General features: G+C 41.1%; 1 protein-coding gene across 2 annotated transcripts in view; it reads right to left on the bottom strand.

Annotated features, from left to right (window-relative positions):
- Nucleotides 1-23,754, bottom strand: part of prdm5 (PR domain containing 5) — a 143,628-nt gene that overhangs the window by 81,009 nt on the left and 38,865 nt on the right. For both annotated transcript variants that reach the window (XR_009817025.2, XM_072915061.1), the window contains exons 9-11: nucleotides 23,721-23,754; nucleotides 23,483-23,640; nucleotides 9,185-9,278 (exon numbers count right to left, since the gene is read on the bottom strand). The exon at nucleotides 23,721-23,754 is cut by the window's right edge and continues 51 nt beyond it. Coding sequence is in view for 1 of the 2 variants with exons in the window: in XM_072915061.1 (XP_072771162.1) it covers nucleotides 9,185-9,278; nucleotides 23,483-23,640; nucleotides 23,721-23,754 (286 nt within the window). In the remaining variant the exon portion in view is untranslated. The remainder of the gene's footprint in view (nucleotides 1-9,184; nucleotides 9,279-23,482; nucleotides 23,641-23,720) is intronic.

The raw sequence follows: 23,754 nt of genomic DNA, 5'->3' as shown, positions 1-23,754 counted from the left end.
CTTCTTTTGGCAAATTTTGCAACCGTTTACCCAAGAGTCATATAACTTGGTAGATGACACATGCTAACTGTTAGCATGCTAACATATGTAATGTTAACATTAACATGCTAAACTTTTTTGCAAATGTTGCAACCATTTACCCCAGAGTCATATAACTTGGTAGATGACACATGCTAATTGTTAGCATGCTAAACTTTTTTTGGCAAATTTTGCAACCGTTTACCCCATAGTCATACAACTTAGTAGATGACACATGCTAACTTTTTTTGCAAATGTTGCAACCGTTTACCCCAGAGTCATATAACTTGCTAGATGACACATGCTAATTGTTAGCATGCTAAAATAAGCATGCTAACATTAAAATGCTAACTTTTTTTTGCAAATGTTGCAATTGTTTACCCCAGAGTCAAATAACTTGGTAGATGACACATGCTAACTTTTTTTGGCAAATTTTGCAACCGTTTACCCCAGAGTCATATAACTTAGTAGATGACACATGCCAATTTCTAGCATGCTAACCTTTTTTGGCAAATTTTGCAACCGTTTACCCCAGAGTCATACAACTTAATAGATGACACATGCTAATTGTTAGCATGCTAACCTTTTTTTTTGGCAAATTTTGCAACCGTTTACCCAAGAGTCATATAACTTGGTAGATGACACATTCTAACTGTTAGCATGCTAAAATAAGCAATGTTAACATTAACATGCTAAAAATGTTTGCAAATGTTGCAACCGTTTATCCCAGAGTATATTACTTGGTAGACGACACATGCCAACTGCTAGCCTGCTAACCTTTTTATTTGGCAAAATTTGCAACCGTTTACCTCAGAGTCATATAACTTGGTACATGACACATGCTAACTGTTAGCATGCTAACCTTTTCTTTGCAAATTTTGCAACCGTTTAACCCAGAGTCATACAACTTGGTAGATGATACATGCTAACTGTTAGCATGCAAACGTAGGCAATATTAACATTAACATGCTAAATGTTTTTGCAAATGTTGCAACCGTTTACCTCAGAGTATATAACTTGGTAGATGACACATGAAACTGTTAGCATGCTAACCTTTTTTTGGCAAAATTTGCAACCATTTACCCCAGAGTCATATAACTTAGTAGATGACACATGCTAACTGTTAGCATGCTAACCTTCTTTTGGCAAATTTTGCAACCGTTTACCCAAGAGTCATATAGCTTGGTAGATGACACATTCTAACTGTTAGCATGCTAAAATAAGCAATGTTAACATTAACATGCTAAAAATTTTTGCAAATGTTGCAACCGTTTACCCCAGAGTATATAACTTGGTAGACGACACATGCTAACTGTTAGCATGCTAACCTTTTTATTTGGAAAAATTTGCAACCGTTTACCCCAGAGTCATATAACTTGGTACATGACACATGCTAACTGTTAGCATGCTAATCTTTTTTTTTGTGCAAATGTTGCGACCGTTTACCCCAGAGTCATATACCTTGGTAGATAACACATGCTAACTGTTAGCATGCTAACCTTTTTCTGCGCAAATTTCGCAACCGTTTACCCCAAAGTCATATAACTTGGTAGATGACACATGCTAACTGTTAGCATGTTAACGTTTTTTTAGGCAAATTTCGCAACCGTTTACCCCAGAGTCATATAACTTGGTAGATTACACATGCTAACTGTTAGCATGCTAATCTTTTTTTTTTTGCAAATGTTGCGACCGTTTACCCCAGAGTCATATACCTTGGTAGATAACACATGCTAACTGTTAGCATGCTAACCTTTTTCTGCGCAAATTTCGCAACCGTTTACTCCAGAGTCATATAACTTAGTAGATGACACATGCTAACTGTTACCATGCTAACCTTCTTTTGGCAAATTTTGCAACCGTTTACCCAAGAGTCATATAACTTGGTAGATGACACATTCTAACTGTTAGCATGTTAACGTTTTTTTAGGCAAATTTCGCAACGGTTTACCCCAGAGTCATATAACTTAGTAGATGACACATGCTAACTGTTAGCATGCTAACCTTCTTTTGGCAAATTTTGCAACCATTTACCCCAGAGTCATATAACTTGGTAGATGACACATGCTAACTGTTAGCAAGCTAACATAAGCAATGTTAACATTAACATGCTAACATTTTTTGCAAATGTTGCAACCGTTTACCTCAGAGTATATAACTTGGGAGACGACACATGCTAACTGTTAGCATGCTAACCTTTTTTTTGGCATATTTTGCAACCGTTTGCCCCAGAGTCATATAACTTGGTACATGACACATGCTAACTGTTAGCATGCTAACCTTTTTTTGGCATATTTTGCAACTGCTTACCCCAGAGTCATATAACTTAGTATATGACACATGCTAACTGTTAGCATGCTAACCTTCTTTTGGCAAATTTTGCAACCGTTTACCCAAGAGTCATATAACTTGGTAGATGACACATGCTAACTGTTAGCATGCGAACGTAAGCAATGTCAACTTTAACATACTAAAATGTTTTGCAAATGTTGCAACCGTTTACCCCAGAGTATATAACTTGGTAGACGACACATGCTAACTGTTAGCATGCTAACCTTTTTATTTGGCAAAATTTGCAACCGTTTACCTCAGAGTCATATAACTTGGTACATGACACATGCTAACTGCTAGCATGCTAATCTTTTTTTTTTTTGCAAATGTTGCGACCGTTTACCCCAGTCATATAACTTGGTAGATGACACATGCTAACTGTTAGCATGTTAACGTTAGCATGCTAACCTTTTTATGGCAAATTTTGCAACCGTTTAACCCCAGAGTCATATAACTTGGTAGATGACACATGCTAACTGATAGCATGCTAACCTTTTTCTGGGCAAAATTCGCAACCGTTTACCCCAAAGTCATATAACTTGGTAGATGACACATGCTAACTGTTAGCATGCTAACGTTTTTTTGGGGCAAATTTCGCAACCGTTTATCCCAAAGTCATATAACTTGGTACGTGACACATTAACATGCTAACGTTACCATTTCAGCCAAGCTTGCGTATATAGGCGGCTCCAAAATCGCATATTCTCCTTTTTTTTCATCAATTTTACCACACTTTCCAGTATTATTTTTAGCCAGGTTAGTCATTCACAAAATCAGAGATGTCCAGAGTGTCGCCCAGGTGATAAAATAAGATTAGTTTACTCGTGAGATAAATTATTTTATATTTCTTTGAGACCTACAAGACAAATCTCACATATTTTAATTAGGACTCATGTGATTAATCACATAATACGATTGCGTTTGAGTAGTACTGTATATCTTTTCAAGTCTATGTATGGTTATGTTGTCATTGTACAATTGTATTTGCTGCACATGTTCCATTGTAGTACTGCAGTATGTGTACTATGTAGATCAGGGGTGTCAAACTCAAAAACAGAGTGGGCCAAAATTTAAAACTGAACAAAGCCGCGGGTCAAGATTGAACAAATTAACCTTTTTGATAGGGACCCAAACAAGTTTAGCATTGAATATTGAACAAGCAAGGCTTATATAACTTTATAGTGACATGCAAAATCGAGTTTAAAATAATAATAATAATTAAAAAATATCAATGGCATATCAAATACAATTTAAATAAAAATGTAATGCCTCTTTTCTATTTGCAGCCTTCTGAGGTAAATATCAACATTAACTTTTTCCACAGGCTAATAAATTAGAAAATAAAATAACAATGAATAAACCAACCATTCAGGACTTTAAACTGCTCAGTTTGCAACACACTGATCTAATCTGATGTGCCCAAGTCAGATACCTGCCATCTTTTCTGGGATGCTAGTTCATTAATGTCGGGGCTCAGGCTTTGAGCTGAGGCAACCTTCATTATCGAACAAAGATGTTCATCAGTCATTATATCTCGTAGTCCACCCGAACCACAGTCTTGGGGGCGTGCTTTAAAGGCACTGCGTTTATCGTCCTCTACGAGCTGTCGTCACGTCTGCTTTTCATCCATTCCAACAACGTGCCGGCCTGATCACAAAATATGTGCGACTTTTGTACGCACACACACGTAAATGCAAAGCATACTTGGCCAACAGCGATACAGGTTACACTGAGAGTGCCAGTATAAATAACTTTAACACTACTAGAAATATGCGCCACACTGTGAACCCACACCAAACAAGAATGACAAACACATTTCGGGAGAACATCCGCACCGTAACACAACATAAACACAACATAACAAATACTCAGAATCCCATGCAGTGTTGTGCCGGATAATGCACCCCCGGCGTAGAATGCACCCCCTGACGGGAGTGTTATATCAACCAAAGCCCACACTTAAAGTTTCCACGTGCAAAATTGAATCTATTTAAAAAAGTTATTTAATAAGAAGCCAAAAGTGCTAAAACAATAATGTTCGTGTTGGAGGAGTTGTGAATGAATGAAATCTGAAATCCGTGCTGCAGTCGCTGCTGGGCCACAACATTAGGTACACCTGCAGACTGCAGCACGGATTTCATATTTCATTCATTCACAACTCCTCCAACACGAACATTATTGTTTTTTCACTTTTGGCTTCATATTAAATAACTTTTTTAAATAGATTCAATCTTGTTAAAGTGTTAAAGTTATTTATACAGGCACCGTCAGTGTAACCTGTATCGCTGTTGGCCAAGTATGCCTTGCATTCACGTGTGTGTGTGCGTGCTGAAGCCGCACACATTATGTGACAAACACATTTCGGGAGAACAGCCGCACCGTAACACAACATAAACACAACAAAACAAATACCCAGAATCCCATGCAGCCCTAACTCTTCCGGGCTGCAATATACACCCCAGCTACCACCAAACCCCCCGGCCCCTTTGTGCGTCGGTTGAGTTGGGCGGGTTTGGTGGTAGCGGGGGTGTATATTGCAGCCCGGAAGAGTTAGGGCTGCATGGGATTCTGGGTATTTGTTTTGTTGTGTTTATGTTGTGTTACGGTGCGGATGTTCTCCCGAAATGTGTTTGTCATTCTTGTTTGGTGTGGATTCACAGTGTGGTGCATATTTCTAACAGTGTTAAAGTTATTTATACAGCCACCGTCAGTGTAACCTGTATCGCTGTTGGCCAAGTATGCCTTGCATTCACGTGTGTGTGTGCGTGCTGAAGCCGCACACATTATGTGACAAACACATTTCGGGAGAACATCCGCACCGTAACACAACATAAACACAACAAAACAAATACCCAGAATCCCATGCAGCCTTAACTCTTCCGGGCTGCAATATACACCCCAGCTACCACCAAACCCCCCTGCCCCTTTGTGCGTCGGTTGAGTTGGGCGGGTTTGGTGGTAGTGGGGGTGTATATTGCAGCCCGGAAGAGTTAGGGCTGGATGGGATTCTGGGTATTTGTTTTGTTGTGTTTATGTTGTGTTACGGTGCGGATGTTCTCCCGAAATGTGTTTGTCATTCTTGTTTGGTGTGGATTCACAGTGTGGTGCATATTTCTAACAGTGTTAAAGTTATTTATACAGGCACCGTCAGTGCAACCTGTATCGCTGTAGGCCAGGTATGCCTTGCATTCACGTGTGTGTGTGTGCGTGCTGAAGCCGCACACATTAAGGGACGGCGTGGCGCAGTGGAAGAGTGGCCGTGCGCGACCCGAGGGTCCCTGGTTCAATCCCCACCTAGTACCAACCTCGTCATGTCCGTTGTGTCCTGAGCAAGACACTTCACCCTTGCTCCTGATGGGTGCTGGTAGCGCCTTGCATGGCAGCTCCCTCCATCAGTGTGTGAATGTGTGTGTGAATGGGTAAATGTGGAAGTAGTGTCAAAGCGCTTTGAGTACCTTGAAGGTAGAAAAGCGCTATACAAGTACAACCCATATACAAGTACAACCCATGTGACAAACACATTTCGGGAGAACATCCGCACCGTAACACAGCATAAACACAACAAAACAAATACCCAGAATCCCATGCAGCCTTAACTCTTCCGGGCTGCAATATACACCCCAGCTACCACCAAACCCCCCCGCCCCTTTGGGCGTCGTTTGAGTTGGTCGGGTTTGGTGGTAGCGGGGGTGTATATTGCAGCCCGGAAGAGTTAGGGCTGCATGGGATTCTGGGTATTTGTTTTGTTGTGTTTATGTTGTGTTACGGTGCGGATGTTCTCCCGAAATGTGTTTGTCATTCTTGTTTGGTGTGGATTCACCGTGTGGTGCATATTTCTAACAGTGTTAAAGTTATTTATACAGGCACAGTCAGTGTAACCTGTATCGCTGTTGGCCAAGTATGCCTTGCATTCACGTGTGTGTGTGCGTGCTGAAGCCGCACACATTATGTGACAAACACATTTCGGGAGAACATCCGCACCGTAACACAACATAAACACAACAAAACAAATACCCAGAATCCCATGCAGCCCTAACTCTTCCGGGCTGCAATATACACCCCAGCTACCACCAAACCCCCCCGCCCCTTTGTGCGTCGGTTGAGTTGGGCGGGTTTGGTGGTAGCGGGGGTGTATATTGCAGCCCTGAAGAGTTAGGGCTGCATGGGATTCTGGGTATTTGTTTTGTTGTGTTTATGTTGTGTTACGGTGCGGATGTTCTCCCGAAATGTGTTTGTCATTCTTGTTTGGTGTGGATTCACAGTGTGGTGCATATTTCTAACAGTGTTAAAGTTGTTTATACAGGCAACCTCAGTGTAACCTGTATCGCTGTTGGCCAAGTATGCCTTGCATTCACGTGTGTGTGTGCGTGCTGAAGCCGCACACATTATGTGACAAACACATTTCGGGAGAACAGCCGCACCGTAACACAACATAAACACAACAAAACAAATACCCAGAATCCCATGCAGCCCTAACTCTTCCGGGCTGCAATAAACACCCCAGCTACCACCAAACCCCCCCGCCCCTTTGTGCGTCGGTTGAGTTGGGCGGGTTTGGTGGTAGCGGGGGTGTATATTGCAGCCCGGAAGAGTTAGGGCTGCATGGGATTCTGGGTATTTGTTTTGTTGTGTTTATGTTGTGTTACGGTGCGGATGTTCTCCCGAAATGTGTTTGTCATTCTTGTTTGGTGTGGATTCACAGTGTGGTGCATATTTCTAACAGTGTTAAAGTTATTTATACAGGCACTGTCAGTGTAACCTGTATCGCTGTTGGCCAAGTATGCCTTGCATTCACGTGTGTGTGTGCGCGTGCTGAAGCCGCACACATTATGTGACAAACACATTTCGGGAGAACATCCGCACCGTAACACAACATAAACACAACAAAACAAATACCCAGAATCCCATGCAGCCCTAACTCTTCCGGGCTGCAATAAACACCCCAGCTACCACCAAACCCCCCCGCCCCTTTGTGCGTCGGTTGAGTTGGGCGGGTTTGGTGGTAGCGGGGGTGTATATTGCAGCCCGGAAGAGTTAGGGCTGCATGGGATTCTGGGTATTTGTTTTGTTGTGTTTATGTTGTGTTACGGTGCGGATGTTCTCCCGAAATGTGTTTGTCATTCTTGTTTGGTGTGGATTCACCGTGTGGTGCATATTTCTAACAGTGTTAAAGTTGTTTATACAGGCAACCTCAGTGTAACCTGTATCGCTGTTGGCCAAGTATGCCTTGCATTCACGTGTGTGTGTGCGTGCTGAAGCCGCACACATTATGTGACAAACACATTTCGGGAGAACAGCCGCACCGTAACACAACATAAACACAACAAAACAAATACCCAGAATCCCATGCAGCCCTAACTCTTCCGGGCTGCAATAAACACCCCAGCTACCACCAAACCCCCCCGCCCCTTTGTGCGTCGGTTGAGTTGGGCGGGTTTGGTGGTAGCGGGGGTGTATATTGCAGCCCGGAAGAGTTAGGGCTGCATGGGATTCTGGGTATTTGTTTTGTTGTGTTTATGTTGTGTTACGGTGCGGATGTTCTCCCGAAATGTGTTTGTCATTCTTGTTTGGTGTGGATTCACAGTGTGGTGCATATTTCTAACAGTGTTAAAGTTATTTATACAGGCACTGTCAGTGTAACCTGTATCGCTGTTGGCCAAGTATGCCTTGCATTCACGTGTGTGTGTGCGCGTGCTGAAGCCGCACACATTATGTGACAAACACATTTCGGGAGAACATCCGCACCGTAACACAACATAAACACAACAAAACAAATACCCAGAATCCCATGCAGCCCTAACTCTTCCGGGCTGCAATAAACACCCCAGCTACCACCAAACCCCCCCGCCCCTTTGTGCGTCGGTTGAGTTGGGCGGGTTTGGTGGTAGCGGGGGTGTATATTGCAGCCCGGAAGAGTTAGGGCTGCATGGGATTCTGGGTATTTGTTTTGTTGTGTTTATGTTGTGTTACGGTGCGGATGTTCTCCCGAAATGTGTTTGTCATTCTTGTTTGGTGTGGATTCACCGTGTGGTGCATATTTCTAACAGTGTTAAAGTTATTTATACAGGCACAGTCAGTGTAACCTGTATCGCTGTTGGCCAAGTATGCCTTGCATTCACGTGTGTGTGTGCGTGCTGAAGCCGCACACATTATGTGACAAACACATTTCGGGAGAACATCCGCACCGTAACACAACATAAACACAACAAAACAAATACCCAGAATCCCATGCAGCCCTAACTCTTCCGGGCTGCAATATACACCCCAGCTACCACCAAACCCCCCCGCCCCTTTGTGCGTCGGTTGAGTTGGGCGGGTTTGGTGGTAGCGGGGGTGTATATTGCAGCCCTGAAGAGTTAGGGCTGCATGGGATTCTGGGTATTTGTTTTGTTGTGTTTATGTTGTGTTACGGTGCGGATGTTCTCCCGAAATGTGTTTGTCATTCTTGTTTGGTGTGGATTCACAGTGTGGTGCATATTTCTAACAGTGCTAAAGTTATTTATACAGGCACCGTCAGTGTAACCTGTATCGCTGTTGGCCAAGTATGCCTTGCATTCACGTGTGTGTGTGCGTGCTGAAGCCGCACACATTATGTGACTGGGCTAGCATTCGTTGGACTCGGTGAAAAGCGGACGTTTTTCGAAATTTGAGTGTCTCCTGGGAGGGTTGGCAAGAATGAGAATTAGCGGTGAATCCGGTGTACCGCGGCACCACTGCTGAATATAATCTGAATATAATTTGAATATAATTTGGCCGGCGGGCCAAATTCCAGAGTTTGACACCCATGATGTAGATGGTGCTTCTTACTGTGTACTATGTATATGGTGCTGCTTACTGTTGTGGATGAGTAGGTGGCGCTGTAGAGAGAAGGGCGTGCGAAAGAGAGCCTTGCACTCCTCGCACTGGAAGGGTCTCTCCTCCGAGTGTGTCTGCAGAGACAACATGTGATTGAGAAATGAATATTATATGGAAGTAAACATCTGGACAATAATTGAAGTTGTTTTTTTACATTATTTTGTAGGAGAGGTGGGAGCAGTAGTGACATAACGTTTGATGTTTTGTTTCATTCTACAGCAAACACCTTTATTACGTGTCTAAGGACTGGAGTTACAAAAATACAAAAAATAATTTCAAAGTACAAAAATAATTTTCTTCAATTAAAAAAAATAATTCACAAGAAAAACAAGTAATTTCTTTATTTTTGTATTTTTTTTGTCCTGTCCAGCTTCTCAGGCAAATCATATAGTAGATGTAGATGCCCATATCGGCTGTTCAGATTGACTTTACAAAAGAGAAGCGTAGGATACTTCTCTTGTTGCCTTATTTGTATTTGACTTTATTAAATGTATTTATATTATCATTTGGTGCAGCTGGGCCGGAGCAGGAGGGGATAGAAAGAGACAAAAAAGAAGACAGAGGGGGACAAGAGGGGGATTAGACAGAGAGACAAAAACAACAACAGCAAACACAACAACAACAACAATAGAGCAACATCAGCAAATACGACATGTACAAATATGATGGTAAAAGTGATAGCAAAGAAGCAATTAGCGAAATAAAAAATAATACAGAAATGACAATGAGCATTATTACACTACAAATGGATCAATACAAATACCAATACAAATAGCACTATTGATAATGAACAATACCAATAATTGACCTTTATTATCAACAATACAGTTGTTCAAATGCAACAATACATATACATAATGATAACTTGAGATACGAAAGAATGCAGAGAAAAGGAGGGGAAAAAAGAGAAGCAGCCTATATTAACCTTGTAGATTGTTATAGTAATAATAGGTTAAGCTTTGTCAGTGTGCCATGTGTTACCCAGTTTACCCTAGGGCAGGGGTCGGCAACCCAAAATAAATGATAAATAATAAATGATGTTGAAAGAGCCATATTGGACCAAAAATACAAAAACTAATCTGTCTGGAGCCGCAAAAAATTAAAAGCCATATTCCATACAGATAGTGTGTCATGAGATATAAATTGAATTAAGAGGACTTAAAGGAAACTAAATGACCTCAAATATAGCTACAAATGAGGCATAATGATGCAATATGAACATATAGCTAGCCTAAATAGCATGTTAGCATCGATTAGCTTGCAGTCATGCGGAGACCAAATATGTCTGATTAGCACTCCACACAAGTCAATAACATCAATAAAACTCACCTTTCATGCACAACGTTAAAAGTTTGGTGGACAAAATGAGACAGAAAAAGAAGTGGCATAAAACACGCCATAGAAAGTCGGAGAAAGTTATACATGTAAACAAACTACGGTGAGTTCAAGGACCGCCAAAATGAGTAGGACAAAACGGCGCTCGCCAAATACTCGAATCAGTGAAGCATGTTTAATATAAACAGTGTGCTTTGTCACAATTAGGGAGGCTTGTGTAATGTTTGTCCTCCTACAGAAACTATATTAAAACAAAAAATAGATTTTTTTCCCCTCATCTTTTTCCATTTTTCATACATTTTTTAAAAAGCTCCAGAGAGCCACAAGAGCCGCGGGTTGCCGACCCCTGCCCTAGGGCAACAACGTTAATATATGTTTGATGAAACGTGATTATGTTAAAGTTAAAGTACCAATGATAGTCACACGCACACTAGGTGTGGTGAAGTTTGTCCTCTGCATTTGACCCATCACCCTTCTTCACCCCCTGGGAGGTGAGGGGAGCAGTGAGCAGCAGCGGTGCCGCGCCCGGGAATCATTTTTGGTGATTTAACCCCCAATTCCAACCCTTGATGCTGAGTGCCAAGCAGGGAGGTAATGGGTCCCATTTTTATAGTCTTTGGTATGACTCGGCCGGGGTTTGAACTCACAACCTACCGATCTCTAACCACTAGGCCACTGAGTAGGTGCATAAGTGTATGTATGCATATGTACTTGTATATGTACATGTATGTGTATATGTATGTTTGTACAGTGAATGTATATGTACAGTATGTGTATGTGTATGTTTGTACAGTGAACTGTAACAAGTAATTTCTGCAAGTAAAAAAAACTATTCGCAAGTATAAAAGCAATTTTTTGCAGGTAAAAAAAAATGATTTGAAAGTATAAAAAATAATTTCTTCAACTAAATAGAAATATTTGTGAGTAAAAAAAAAGTTTTTCAATTAAAAAAACAATTCGCAAGTATAAAAACATCCATCCCGTCCCATCCATTTTCTACCGCTTGTCCCAACAATAAAAATTAATTTCTTCAATTAAAAAAACTATTTGTGAGTAAAACAAAATATTTGTGAGTAAAAAAAACAATTTTGTTCAATTAAAAAAAGTAAAAAAAGTAAAAATAGTCTTCACTTAAAAAAAGATTTACAAGTATAAAAACTATTTTATGCAGGCAAAAAAAAAAGATTTGAAAGTATAAAAACAATTTTCTGCAGGTGAAAAAACTATATGAAACTTAAAAAAAAAAAATGTCTTCAAATAAAAAAACTATTTGTGAGTAAAAAAAAAATATTTGTGAGTAAAAAAACAATTTTGTTCAATTAAAAAAAGTAAAAAAAGTAAAAATAATCTTCACTTAAAAAAGATTTGCAAGTATAAAAACTATTTTATGCAGGTAAAAAAAAATTATTTGAAAGTATAAAAACAATTTTCTGCAGGTGAAAAAACTATTTGAAAGTTAAAAAAATTAATGTCTTCAAATAAAAAAACTATTTGTGAGTAAAAAAAAATAATACACATTTCTTCAACTAAAAGAAAACGATTTGTAACTTTAGAGACTTTTACAGAAACTTGTATACACCCCAGTTTGACCCATCTCTTTCAGACATTGAGACATTTCTCAATGGTATAGACTTACCTAAATTGAATACAAGGCAGGTATCAAATTTAGATCTTGCTATTTCTGTAGGCGAACTACACGATGCTCTTCAACAGATGCCAAACAATAAAGCACCAGGGCCTGATGGGTTCCCTGTGGTGTTCTACAAAACATTCTGGTCACTGCTAGCTCCGATATTTACGAAAATGGCTTTAGAGATTAAAGAAAACTCATTACTTCCTCCAAATATGAACTCTGCCACGATCAGTCTCTTGCTAAAACCTGATAAAGACCCAACACTTCCATCCAGTTACCGGCCAATCTCCCTGATTAATGCTGATCTTAAAATGATCTGCAAAGTATTAGCTCAAAGATTAGAAAAAGTCACTCCATATATAGTACATCCTGATCAAACAGGTTTCATCAAAGAGAGACAATCGTCCAACAATGTTCGCCGTCTACTCAATGTGATAGACTATTCTGTTATTCATAATCTAAAAACAGCTGTTGTTTCATTAGATGCTGAAAAAGCATTTGATAGAGTGAACTGGAATTTTCTTCTAGCTACTCTACAGAAATTTGGATTTGGAGACTCATTTATAGAATGGATTAAGGTCCTATATAGTTTTCCTACAGCTTCGGTTAGAACGAACAGCCAAATATCTCCAAGGTTTAATCTTATGAGGGGCACAAGGCAAGGGTGTCCACTTTCTCCGTCACTGTTTGCTATATTTATTGAACCTCTTGCAACCGCTATTCGACAGCATGCAAATATTAAAGGCATCCATACCGCAACCGTTCATCATAAAATAAGCCTTTATGCTGATGATGTATTACTTTTCTTACAAAATCCACATTCTTCTCTTCAAGATACAATCTCACTTATCAATAAATTCAGTTCTATTTCAGATTACTCCATCAACTGGTCCAAATCTACTGTGTTACCAATTAATTTTGACTTTCAGAGCACCTCATCGATTCCACTGCATAAAGGGAACATTAAATACCTGGGAATCAATATTTCCTCCACATTGTCAGATCTGAATCGCTTGAATTACTCCCCAATCTTAAAATCGATTGAGGATGATCTGGCGCGTTGGAAAACACTGCCAATCTCACTTATGGGAAGGGTTTCTACCGTGAAAATGATGGTCTTGCCTAGGGTTAATTATCTATTTTCAATGATTCCAACCAAACCTTCTCAAATCTGGTTTAAGTCACTAGACTCACACATCAATCAGTTTCTTTGAAAGAGTAAACCAGCACGAATCAGCCTTAAAACTTTACAAAAACCCAAAGAACATGGGGGTCTAGAACTCCCAAACTTTTCCTATTATTTCCTTGCAAATAAACTACAATATATATTAAAATGGATCAATCCCACTTTATTAGATAGTTTATGGTTAGAGATTGAAAAATCACTTAGCCAGGAGATCCCAATTTCTAACTTGCCCTTTATTAGCCAAATTCTCCGAAAACACAACTGCTTTAAAAGTATTAATATACGCACTACCTTAACAGCTTGGTGGGAGTTTTTGAAAATAACTGGGTCCCCGCTCACTCCATGCCAATTTACGCCCATTTGGAATAATCCTGATTTTCTTTTAAACAAGAAGCCATTGAACTTTCCAACATGGTATGATAAGGGAGTCGGATGCCTTGGGGATATCATCAATGCAAACAGTTTTATCTCTTTTAAAAGTTTAATAACACAATATGCAATCAATCCTAATAAATGATAAATGATAAATGGGTTGTACTTGTATAGCGCTTTTCTACCTTCAAGGTACTCAAAGCGCTTTGACACTACTTCCACAGTTACCCATTCACACACACATTCACACACTGATGGAGGGAGCTGCCATGCAAGGTGCTAACCAGCACCCATCAGGAGCAAGGGTGAAGTGTCTTGCTCAGGACACAACGGACATGATGAGGTTGGTACTAGGTGGGGATTGAACCAGGGACCCTCGGGTCGCGCACGGCCATTCTTCCACTGCGCCACGCAATAAATTTCTAGAATATATACAAATCAAATCTGTAATCAGCGCAAGATTCAACAAAACAACATGGGAAAGTAATCATACGACCGTTAAATTCTTCAAAACATCTGCCCCCAAAGCTTTATCCAAATTATATGCTCTCTTATCAAAAATAGATAACACAATAAGTATTCCAACTTCTAAATGGCACTCAGACGTATCAACAAGCTGTGACCCAGAATTCTGGTTACAAATATGCCTCAATACTACTCGTTTGATTAAGAATCCAAATGTACGACTGATTCAGCTCAAAATACTTTACAGAATACATTACACCGGTCTAAGAATGTATAAAATGGGTTTAGCTGACTCTAACATCTGTGTACACTGCTCAGATAATAAGATAGATAATTACTTGCATTCAATGTGGTCCTGTGCTCCCGTGAGTAACTTTTGGCTTGGAGTGTGCGAGAACCTATCATTAGCGTTAGAGATTCCTATTCCCATCTCCCCCGCACTCTGCCTGTTGGGTGATCTCTCCGCAACTGATCTTGATACAAACAAAACATACCTCCTTATAAATGCGTTAGGCATCGCCAAGAAAACTATTCTCATAAATTGGAAATCAAAAAATAATTTATGTATAAACCTTTACAAAAACATTTTATTAGATTATGTAGTTATGGAAAGAATGTCTGCTGAATCAAACCAACAACTGACAGAATTCCGATCTCTTTGGGCACCGCTAATTAATTTTCTGACCTGACTCCCTTGGGGGCCGGGGCTGGGGCTCTGTCCCGGGGGTCTTGCTCCGTGGGTGGGGGGTCCTGGGTGCCGGGGGGGCCGTGTGCCGCGGGGTCGGGTGGGCCTGGGGTGTGTTTCCTGGTTCCGGCCTGGCGGGCCGATCCGTGGGTGGTCTGGTGGCTGGGGGTGGGTGGAGGTGCCTGGGCGGGTGTTGGGGTGCGGGTGGGGCTGTGGGCGGCCGCCTTGGGTTGGTTGGGGGGGATGTCCCTCCCGTGGGTGGTTGGGCGGGGGGTTGCGCCCGTGGGGCTGGGGTCTTGCCGCTGTCGGGCGGGGGTCGGCTCGTGCCTCTCTGGCTCCGGGTGTCCGTGGGCTTCCTCCTTCCCCTGGGCCGCGGGACGGGGTCTGCCCGGGGTCGCCCTGCGCTGCGGCTGTGCGGGCCTGCCTGGTGCCGGGTTGGGGGGACTGCTTGCCTCCCTTGTTGGGGCCCCGGCGGTGCTGCCCGACTGCCCTGCGGGAGTCCCCCTCCTGTGTTTTACTCTGCCCTTATTTTTTTATTAATTTTATTTATTTATTTTAATTTATTTTATATGTATGTATATATATATATATATATATATATGTATGTATGTGTATATATGTATATGTATGTATGTATATATGTATGTATGTATGTATGTATGTATGTATGTATGTGTATATATGTATGTATGTGTGTATGTATATGTATATATATATATATATATATATATTATTATTATTTTTATTTATTTATTTATTTTTAATCTATTTAATATATTTAACTTATTCTGTTAAATTATATATGGGTACGCGTGTATGTGGGTGTGTGTACGTTTGTATATATGTATGGTGAAATCTGTGTGTATGTATGTAGGTACATATGTATGTGTCGCTGCCCCGGTGTGCATTGCTGATCGCGGCGCCGTGTCTGCTGAGGTGCCGTGGCATGCCGGCTGTGGGCGCAGGGCTGGGCCCTTATGGCTTTTTGCCGGATGGGATGCCTGGTGGGTGGTGGGCGGGGGGGGCCTGGACGTGCGGGAAGGGCTGCGGGGTTTGGTGGCGTTGGGCACTGTTGGCGACCAGGCCTCTTGTTTATTTTTATTTATTTTATTTTATTTAAAGGGTTTATTTTTATTTTATTTTTTTTTTTTATTTTTTTTTTTAATTTATTTTTTTTTGTGTGTGTTGTGTATGTATGTGTTTGTGTATATGTGGGCTTATGTATATGTGTGTGGGTGTATTAATGTGTATATATGTGTGGATGTGTATGTTTATATGTATATGCATGCGTGTGCATATGTGTGTATGTGTATGTATATGTATATGCATATATGTATGTGTGTATGTATGTGTATATGAATGTGTAGGTGTGTGCATGGGTGTGGATGTCCGGTGGCTCAATTGGCCTGGCTGTGGATGAGTTGGGGTAGGTGGGTTGGTGGCCTCGGTGGTAGCCGGGGGTGTGCGTTGTTGTGGTTTAGGGGGTCGGTCGCTTTTTTGTTTTGGTTTCGGCGGCCGCGGGTGTTTACGCTGCGGACGGGCGGTGGTGGTGATGGTTGCTGCGGTGATACCAGCGGTTGGCATCGCTGTGTTGGGTTGGAGTGGTTGGGGGACTGTGGCTGGTGTCTGTGCGCTTGTGGGGTTGTGGGGCTGGCTGGCGTTGGCTTGCCGGCTGGTTTGGGGGCTGGCGGGCGGACGGGATGCATTGGCTTCTTCCCCCGTTGGGGGGCTCCTTCCCCTGGCCGGGACTCGTATGGGCACGTTTCTGTGTGGATGGCCGGGATGCGGTGTTTGCATTGGGCGTGGGGGCTGTGCAGTTTTTCTGCGTTTGGTTGCCGGTATGGGCTCTGCAGGGTTGGGTTGGGGCGGGCGGGGGATGGCTTTGTTTGGCGGGGGAAGGGCTCGTGTGGCGTCACGTTAAAGTGGTCTGGTGTGGGTCACGGGCTGTGGCGGGGGGTGGCGGCCTCCTGGCCGTAGTTCCTGGTTGTCGGCCGCGTGGACTGGGGGGATGTCCGGGCCCTCTACTCCTCCTACTTATAGCGCACACAGTCACACATATATAGGACTTTGGGGATTGTCCTGCGGGGAGGCATGGCGGGGGGTTGAGGATGCCTCCAATGGGGCTCCAGTCCTCCTGTCTTGTCCCCTGCTCGTCCATCCCTCAATCTTAGCTGCATATTAGACACTTAGGATTTGGGGGGCTTGGCTTGGTTGGGACCCACCATGACCTTGATGTCCCCCAATTTTAATCGCATTATTAGTTCCCACAAGCATACATATCTCACTCACGCTACAGTACACACATCAATAGGGACTGGAGGTCGGCTGTAACGGCTGACCTCCTAACACAGTAGACACTCTGGGGGCCTTGTACACATGCATGGGGGGTTTGGGGTTCGGCGCACCCCTCATTGCCTCGTCGGCCGGCGGGGACTGCGGTCTGGTGGCCTGCCAGGCTTTTATTCATTTATTATTGTTATATATATTTTTTATTTTTAATGTATTTATTATTTTTATTTTTATTATTTACTCATTTTTATTTTATTTATTTTTTTAAATATTTATTTATTTATTATTTATTTTTTTTAATCTTATTATTTATTTGTGTGTGGCGACGCGCGGGTCTCACTTCCTGTTGGGTGGGGTCCGTGCCCGTGTGGCCCGACCTTGCGCTGTGGGATCTCTGTTGGTGACTTGATGTGGTGGCGGCACAGCCCCCGTGTCTGGTCTGGATGCTGTGTCTCGGTTGTTTGGGCGGTGGTGTGTTTGTGCGGGTTTGGGTTGGGGTGGGGGGCCTTTTGGTTGGGGGGGTTGTTGGTGTCTCTTGTTTGCGTGTTGGCGTTCGGGCTGACTGGCGGGCTGGCGCCGGCTGGTCTCCGTGGTCCTGGTGGCGTGTGGTTGCTGGTCGCAGTTTTTTTTTGATCGCTTTGATTTGATTGGCTGGTGCTGGCTGTCTGGGGTTATTGCGGCTGCTGTTTCTGCTGCCGTTTGTTTGTGGTGTGGGCGCCCGTGGCTGCTGGGTCTGGTGCAGGGGTGTGGCTGATGTTGTGACTGGTGGCAGCGCGCGCGCGTGATGGCTGTCGGGGCTGACGAACTGTGTATATGTATGTATATGTGTGTGTATGTATGTATGTATATATATATGTGTATGTGTACATATGTGTATGTATATGTATATATGTGTATGTGTGGGTATGTATACATGTATGTGTGTATGTGTATGTATATTTCTGGGGGTACGCTCTGGGCCTGCCTGTCAGACGGGGGTCGACGCCTCAGGCTACTGCATCCGAACTGCGTGTCTGGAGCTCCTGGGTCCCGCTGTCCATCCCTTCCGGGTGCCCGTCTTGGTTGGGGCCTGTTGGGCCTAGTCCCTGCGTCTATTGTGGTAGCTTGGTGCTGCAAGGTATTCCGAGGTGCTGCGAGTCGGCCAGTTGCTGGGGTAGTGACCTTGTTTGTCAGCATGTCTGTGATCTTCTTTTAATTCTTTTTTTAAATTAATTAATTAATTAATTTATTTATTTATTTTTTAATATATTTTATTAATATTATTTTTTAATTTTTCCCCTCCCTCAGGGGGGGGGCTCGGCGGGGCGGTTGCTGGTTGTTCCATCTCCATCGTTGGGGTCCCTGCGGGTGGGGTGGGTGGTTCCCGTGGCCCTGTGCCTGGGTGGTCCTGCGGCGGCCGATTTGGGTGGGGTGGCCGGGGCTGGCCTCGCCGCGCTCTCCGGGGGTGGGGGGTGGGCTCGTGGGGGCCCGGTTGCCGGTGGGGCGGGGGCGGTCTTCCCGTCCGGTTGCGGGGAGTCTCTGGGTCCCTCGGGCGGAGCGTCTCGCCTTTCTTCCCGTGTGGGGTGTGGTCTCTCGCTGGCTTGGGGTCTGGCTGTCCCCTGCTTTTCTCGTGCCCTGTCCTCTGCCGGGTGCGTCTGTCTGCGGCCTGCTGCTGGCCCTTGTGGGCGGTACGGTGGGTCGGGCTCTGGGGTTCCTGTCGCTGGCCGGCTTGGCTGCGTGGGGGCGGTGGTCCCTGGTTCCCTGGGCACCACGCCTCCTGTTTGTGGGTTGGGCTCTCGGGGGTGATGGGGCCGTGCTCTGGCTCCCACGCACTCTGGGAGTCGAATGTATTGTACATGCAAATTCACATATGCTCACATACGTACATAGGTACCTACGCTCCCACATACATACACAAATACAGTACATATTTACCTACCTAATGTTCGTACATCCACACGCACATTCAATATACAAACATACACATACACATACTGTACATATACATTCACTGTACAAACACATATACACATTCTGTACATATACATTCATTGTACAAACACATATACACATTCTGTACATATACAAGTACATATGCATACTTACACTCATGCACATAATCACGTTTCATCCAACATATATTAACGTTGTTGCCCTAGGGTAAACTGGGTGTAACACATGGCACACTGACAAAGCTTAACCTATTGTGACTATAACAATCTACAAGGTTAATGTAGGTTGCTTCTCTTTCTCCCCCTCCATTTTTCTGCATTCTTTCGTATCTCAAGTTATCATTACGTATATGTATTGTTGCATTTAAACAACTGTATTGTTGATAATAAAGGTAAATTATTGGTATTGTTCATTATCAATAGCGCTATTTCTATTGGTATTTGTATTGATCCATTTGTAGTGTAATAATGCTCATTGTCATTTCTGTATTATTTTTCATTTTTCGCTAACTGCTTATTTGCTATTACTTTTACCATCATATTTGTACATGTCATATTTGCTGATGTTGCTCTATTGTTGTTGTTGTTGTTGTTTGCTGTTGTTGTTTTTGTCTCTCTGTCTAATCCCCCTCTTGTCCCCACAATTTCCCCCTCTGTCTTCTTTTTTTTTCTCTTTCTATCCCCTCCTGCTCCGGCCCGGCTGCACTAAATGATAATATAAATACATTTAATAAAGTCAAATACAAATAAGGCAACAAGAGAAGTATCCTACACTTCTCTTTTGTAAAGTAAATCTGAACAGCCGACATGGGCATCTACATCAACTATATGATTTGCCTGAGAAGCTGGACAGGACACAAAAAAAAAAAAAAAAAAAAAAAAACGATTTGTAAGTAAAAAAAAAATTTAAAAAAAAGGTCTTCAATTAAAAAAACGATTCGCAAGTATAAAAACAATTTTATGCAGGTAAAAAAATGATTTAAAAGTATAAAAACAATTTTCTGCAAGTGAAAAAACTATTTGAAAGTTAAAAAAAACTAATGTCTTCATTTAAAAAAACTATGAGTAAAAAAAATATATACACATTTCTTCAATTAAAAAAAACGATTTGCAAGTAAAAAAAAAAAGTTATTCCATTAAAAAAACTATTCGCAAGTATAAAAACTATTTTATGCAGGTAAAAAAAAATATTTGAAAGTATAGAAAATAATTTCTTCAATTACAAATAAATATTTGTGAGTAAAAAAAAAAAAAGTTTTCAATTAAAAAAAAAAGTATAAAAACATCCATCCCATCCCATCCATTTTCTACCGCTTGTCCCAACAATAAAAAATAATTTCTGCAATTAAAAAAACTATTTGTGAGTAAAACTAAAATGCTGTTCAATTAAAAAAAACTTACAAGTATAAAAAAATAAAATAATCTTGAATTAAAAAAAGATTCTCAAGTATAAAAACAATTTTCTGCAGGTAAAAAAAAATGATTTAAAAGTATAAATAAACATTTCTTCAATTAAAAATAAATATTTGTGAGTAAAAAAAAAAAGTTTTCAATTTAAAAAAAAACAATTCGCAAGTATAAAAACATCCATCCCGTCCCATCCATTTTCTACCGCTTGTCCCAACGATTAAAAAATAATTTTGTCAATAAAAAGAACAATTTTGTTCAATTAAAAAAAGTATAAAAAGTAAAAATATTCTTCAATTAAAAAACGATTTGCAAGTACAAAAACAATTTTCTGCAGGTAAAAATGTTTTTGGAAAGTATAAAAAGTAATGTCTTCAATTAAAAAAAGTATTTGTGAGTAAAAACAAAAACAAAAAACATTTCTTCAATTAAAAAAAACTATTTGCAAGTAAAAAAAAAAAAAAAAGTTATTCAATTAAAAACACGATACGCAAGTATAAAAATTATTTTATGCAGGTAAAAGAAAAATTATAACTTGGTAGATGACACATGCTAACGTTTTTTGCAAATGTTGCAACCCTTTACCCCAGAGTCATATAACTTGCTGGATGTCACATGCTAATTGTTAGCATGCTAAAATAAGCATGCTAACATTAAAATGCTAACTTTTTTTTTGCAAATATTGCAATCGTTTACCCCAGAGTCAAATAACTTGGTAGATGACCCATGATAACTTTTTTGGCAAATTTTGCAACCGTTTAACCCAGAGTCATATAACTTAGTAGATGACACATGCCAATTGTTAGCATGCTAACCTTTTTTTGGAAAATTTTGCAACCATTTACCCCAGAGTCCTACAAGTTAATAGATGACACATGCTAACTTTTTTTGCAAATGTTGCAACCGTTTATCTCGGAGTCATATAACTTACTAGATGACACATGCTAATTGTTAGCATGCTAAATTAAGCATGCTAACATTAAAATGCTAACTTTTTTTGCAAATGTTGCAATCGTTTACCCCAGAGTCAAATAACTTCAGAATCAGAATCAGAATCAGAATAGTTTGTATTGCCATTGTTTGAGAACAGGTTCACAAAATAGGAATAGAAAGTCTTGGTACAATTGGTAGATGACACTTGCTAAGTGTTAGCATGCTAACTTTTTTTGCAAATGTTGCAACCGTTTACCCCAGAGTCATATAACTTGGTAGATGACACATGCTAATTGTTAACATGCTAAAATAAGCATGCCAACATTAAAATGCTAACTTTTTTTTGCAAATGTTGCAATCGTTTATCCCAGAGTCAAATAACTTGGTAGATGACACATGCTAACTTTTTTTTGCAAATGTTGCAACCGTTTACCCCAGAGTCATATAACTTGGTATATGACACATGCTAATTGTTAGCATGCTAAAATAAGCATGCCAACATTAAAATGCTAACTTTTTTTTTGCAAATGTTGCAATCGTTTACCCCAGAGTCAAATAACTTGGTAGATGACACATGCTAACTTTTTTTGGCAAATTTTGCAACCGTTTACCCCAGAGTCATATAACTTAGGAGATGACACATGCTAATTGTTAGCATGCTAACCTTTTATTGCAAAATTGCAACCATTTACCCCAGAGTCATATAACTTGGTAGATGACACATGCTAAGTGTTAGCATGCTAAACTTTTTTTTGGCAAATTTTGCAACCGTTTACCCCAGAGTCATATAACTTAGTTGATGACACGTGCTAACTTTTTTTGCAAAATTGCAACCGTTTATCCCGGGGTCATATAACTTGCTGGATGACACATGCTAATTGTTAGCATGCTAAAATAAGCATGCTAACATTAAAATGCTAACTTTTTTTTTTGCAAATGTTGCAATCATTTACCCCAGAGTCAAATAACTTGGTAGATGACACATGCTAAGTGTTAGCACGCTAACCTTTTTTTAGGCAAATTTTGCAACCATTTACCCCAGAGTCCTATAACTTAGCAGATGACACATGCTAACTTTTTTTGCAAATGTTGTAACCGTTTACCCCAGAGTCATATAACTTGGTAGATGACATATGCTAAGTGTTAGCATGCAAAAAAAAAAATTGGCAAATTTTGTAACCGTTTACCTTAGAGTCATATAACTTGGTAAATGACACATGCTAATTGTTAGCATGCTCAAATAAGCATGTTAACATAAAAATGCTAACTTTTTTTTTTGCAAATGTTGCAATCGTTTACCCCAGAGTCAAAAAACTTGGTAGATGACACATGCTAAGTGTTAGCATGCTAACCTTTTATTGCAAAATTGCAACCATTTACCCCAGAGTCATATAACTTGGTAGATGACACATGCTAAGTGTTAGCATGCTAAACTTTTTTTTGGCAAATTTTGCAACCGTTTACCCCAGAGTCATATAACTTAGTTGATGACACGTGCTAACTTTTTTTGCAAAATTGCAACCGTTTATCCCGGGGTCATATAACTTGCTGGATGACACATGCTAATTGTTAGCATGCTAAAATAAGCATGCTAACATTAAAATGCTAATTATTTTTGCAAATGTTGCAATCGTTTTACCAGAGTCATGTAACTTGGTAGATGACACATGCTAACTGTTAGCATGCTAACATTAAAATGCTAATTATTTTTGCAAATGTTGCAATCGTTTCACCAGAGTCATATGACTTGGTAGATGACACATGCTAACTGTTAGCATGCTAACCTTTTTTTTTTTGGCTAATTTTGCAACCGTTTACCCCAAAGTCATATAACTTGGTAGATGACACATGCTAACTGTTAGCATGCTAACCTTTTTTTATTTGCAAATTTTGCAATCGTTTAACCCAGAGTCATGATGCTAAATTGTTTGCTAATTTTGCAAAAAGAGTCACATAACTTGGTACATGACACGTGCTAACGTTAGCATGCTATTGTTAACGCAACATTGTATCTTCTCTTGTAGGTAACAACATGTTCTCACCTTCTTGTGGTTCTTGTAGACGTTCCTGTGGGCGAACTCCTTCCCGCACAGTTTGCACTTGTAGGGCTTGTCCTCGCTGTGGATGATCTTGTGGGCCGTCACCTGGTCCAGGCGTTTGAAGGAGCGGCTGCAGATCTCGCAGGTGTACGGCCGCTTCTCTGTAGCCATGGGAACGCAGCGCAGCAGCAGGTGTCATGGGGAGGAGGGGCGTGGCTGTCATGAGGAGGGCTGGTCTCACCTGAGTGTGTGATCATGTGACGCTTGAGCTGATT

The sequence above is a fragment of the Nerophis lumbriciformis genome, linkage group LG18, assembly GCF_033978685.3.
Source record: "Nerophis lumbriciformis linkage group LG18, RoL_Nlum_v2.1, whole genome shotgun sequence".
NCBI classification, from domain to species: Eukaryota; Metazoa; Chordata; class Actinopteri; order Syngnathiformes; family Syngnathidae; genus Nerophis; species Nerophis lumbriciformis.
The sequence above is the reverse complement of the archived record's forward strand: the minus strand, read 5'-3'. Positions and strand labels throughout refer to the sequence as shown.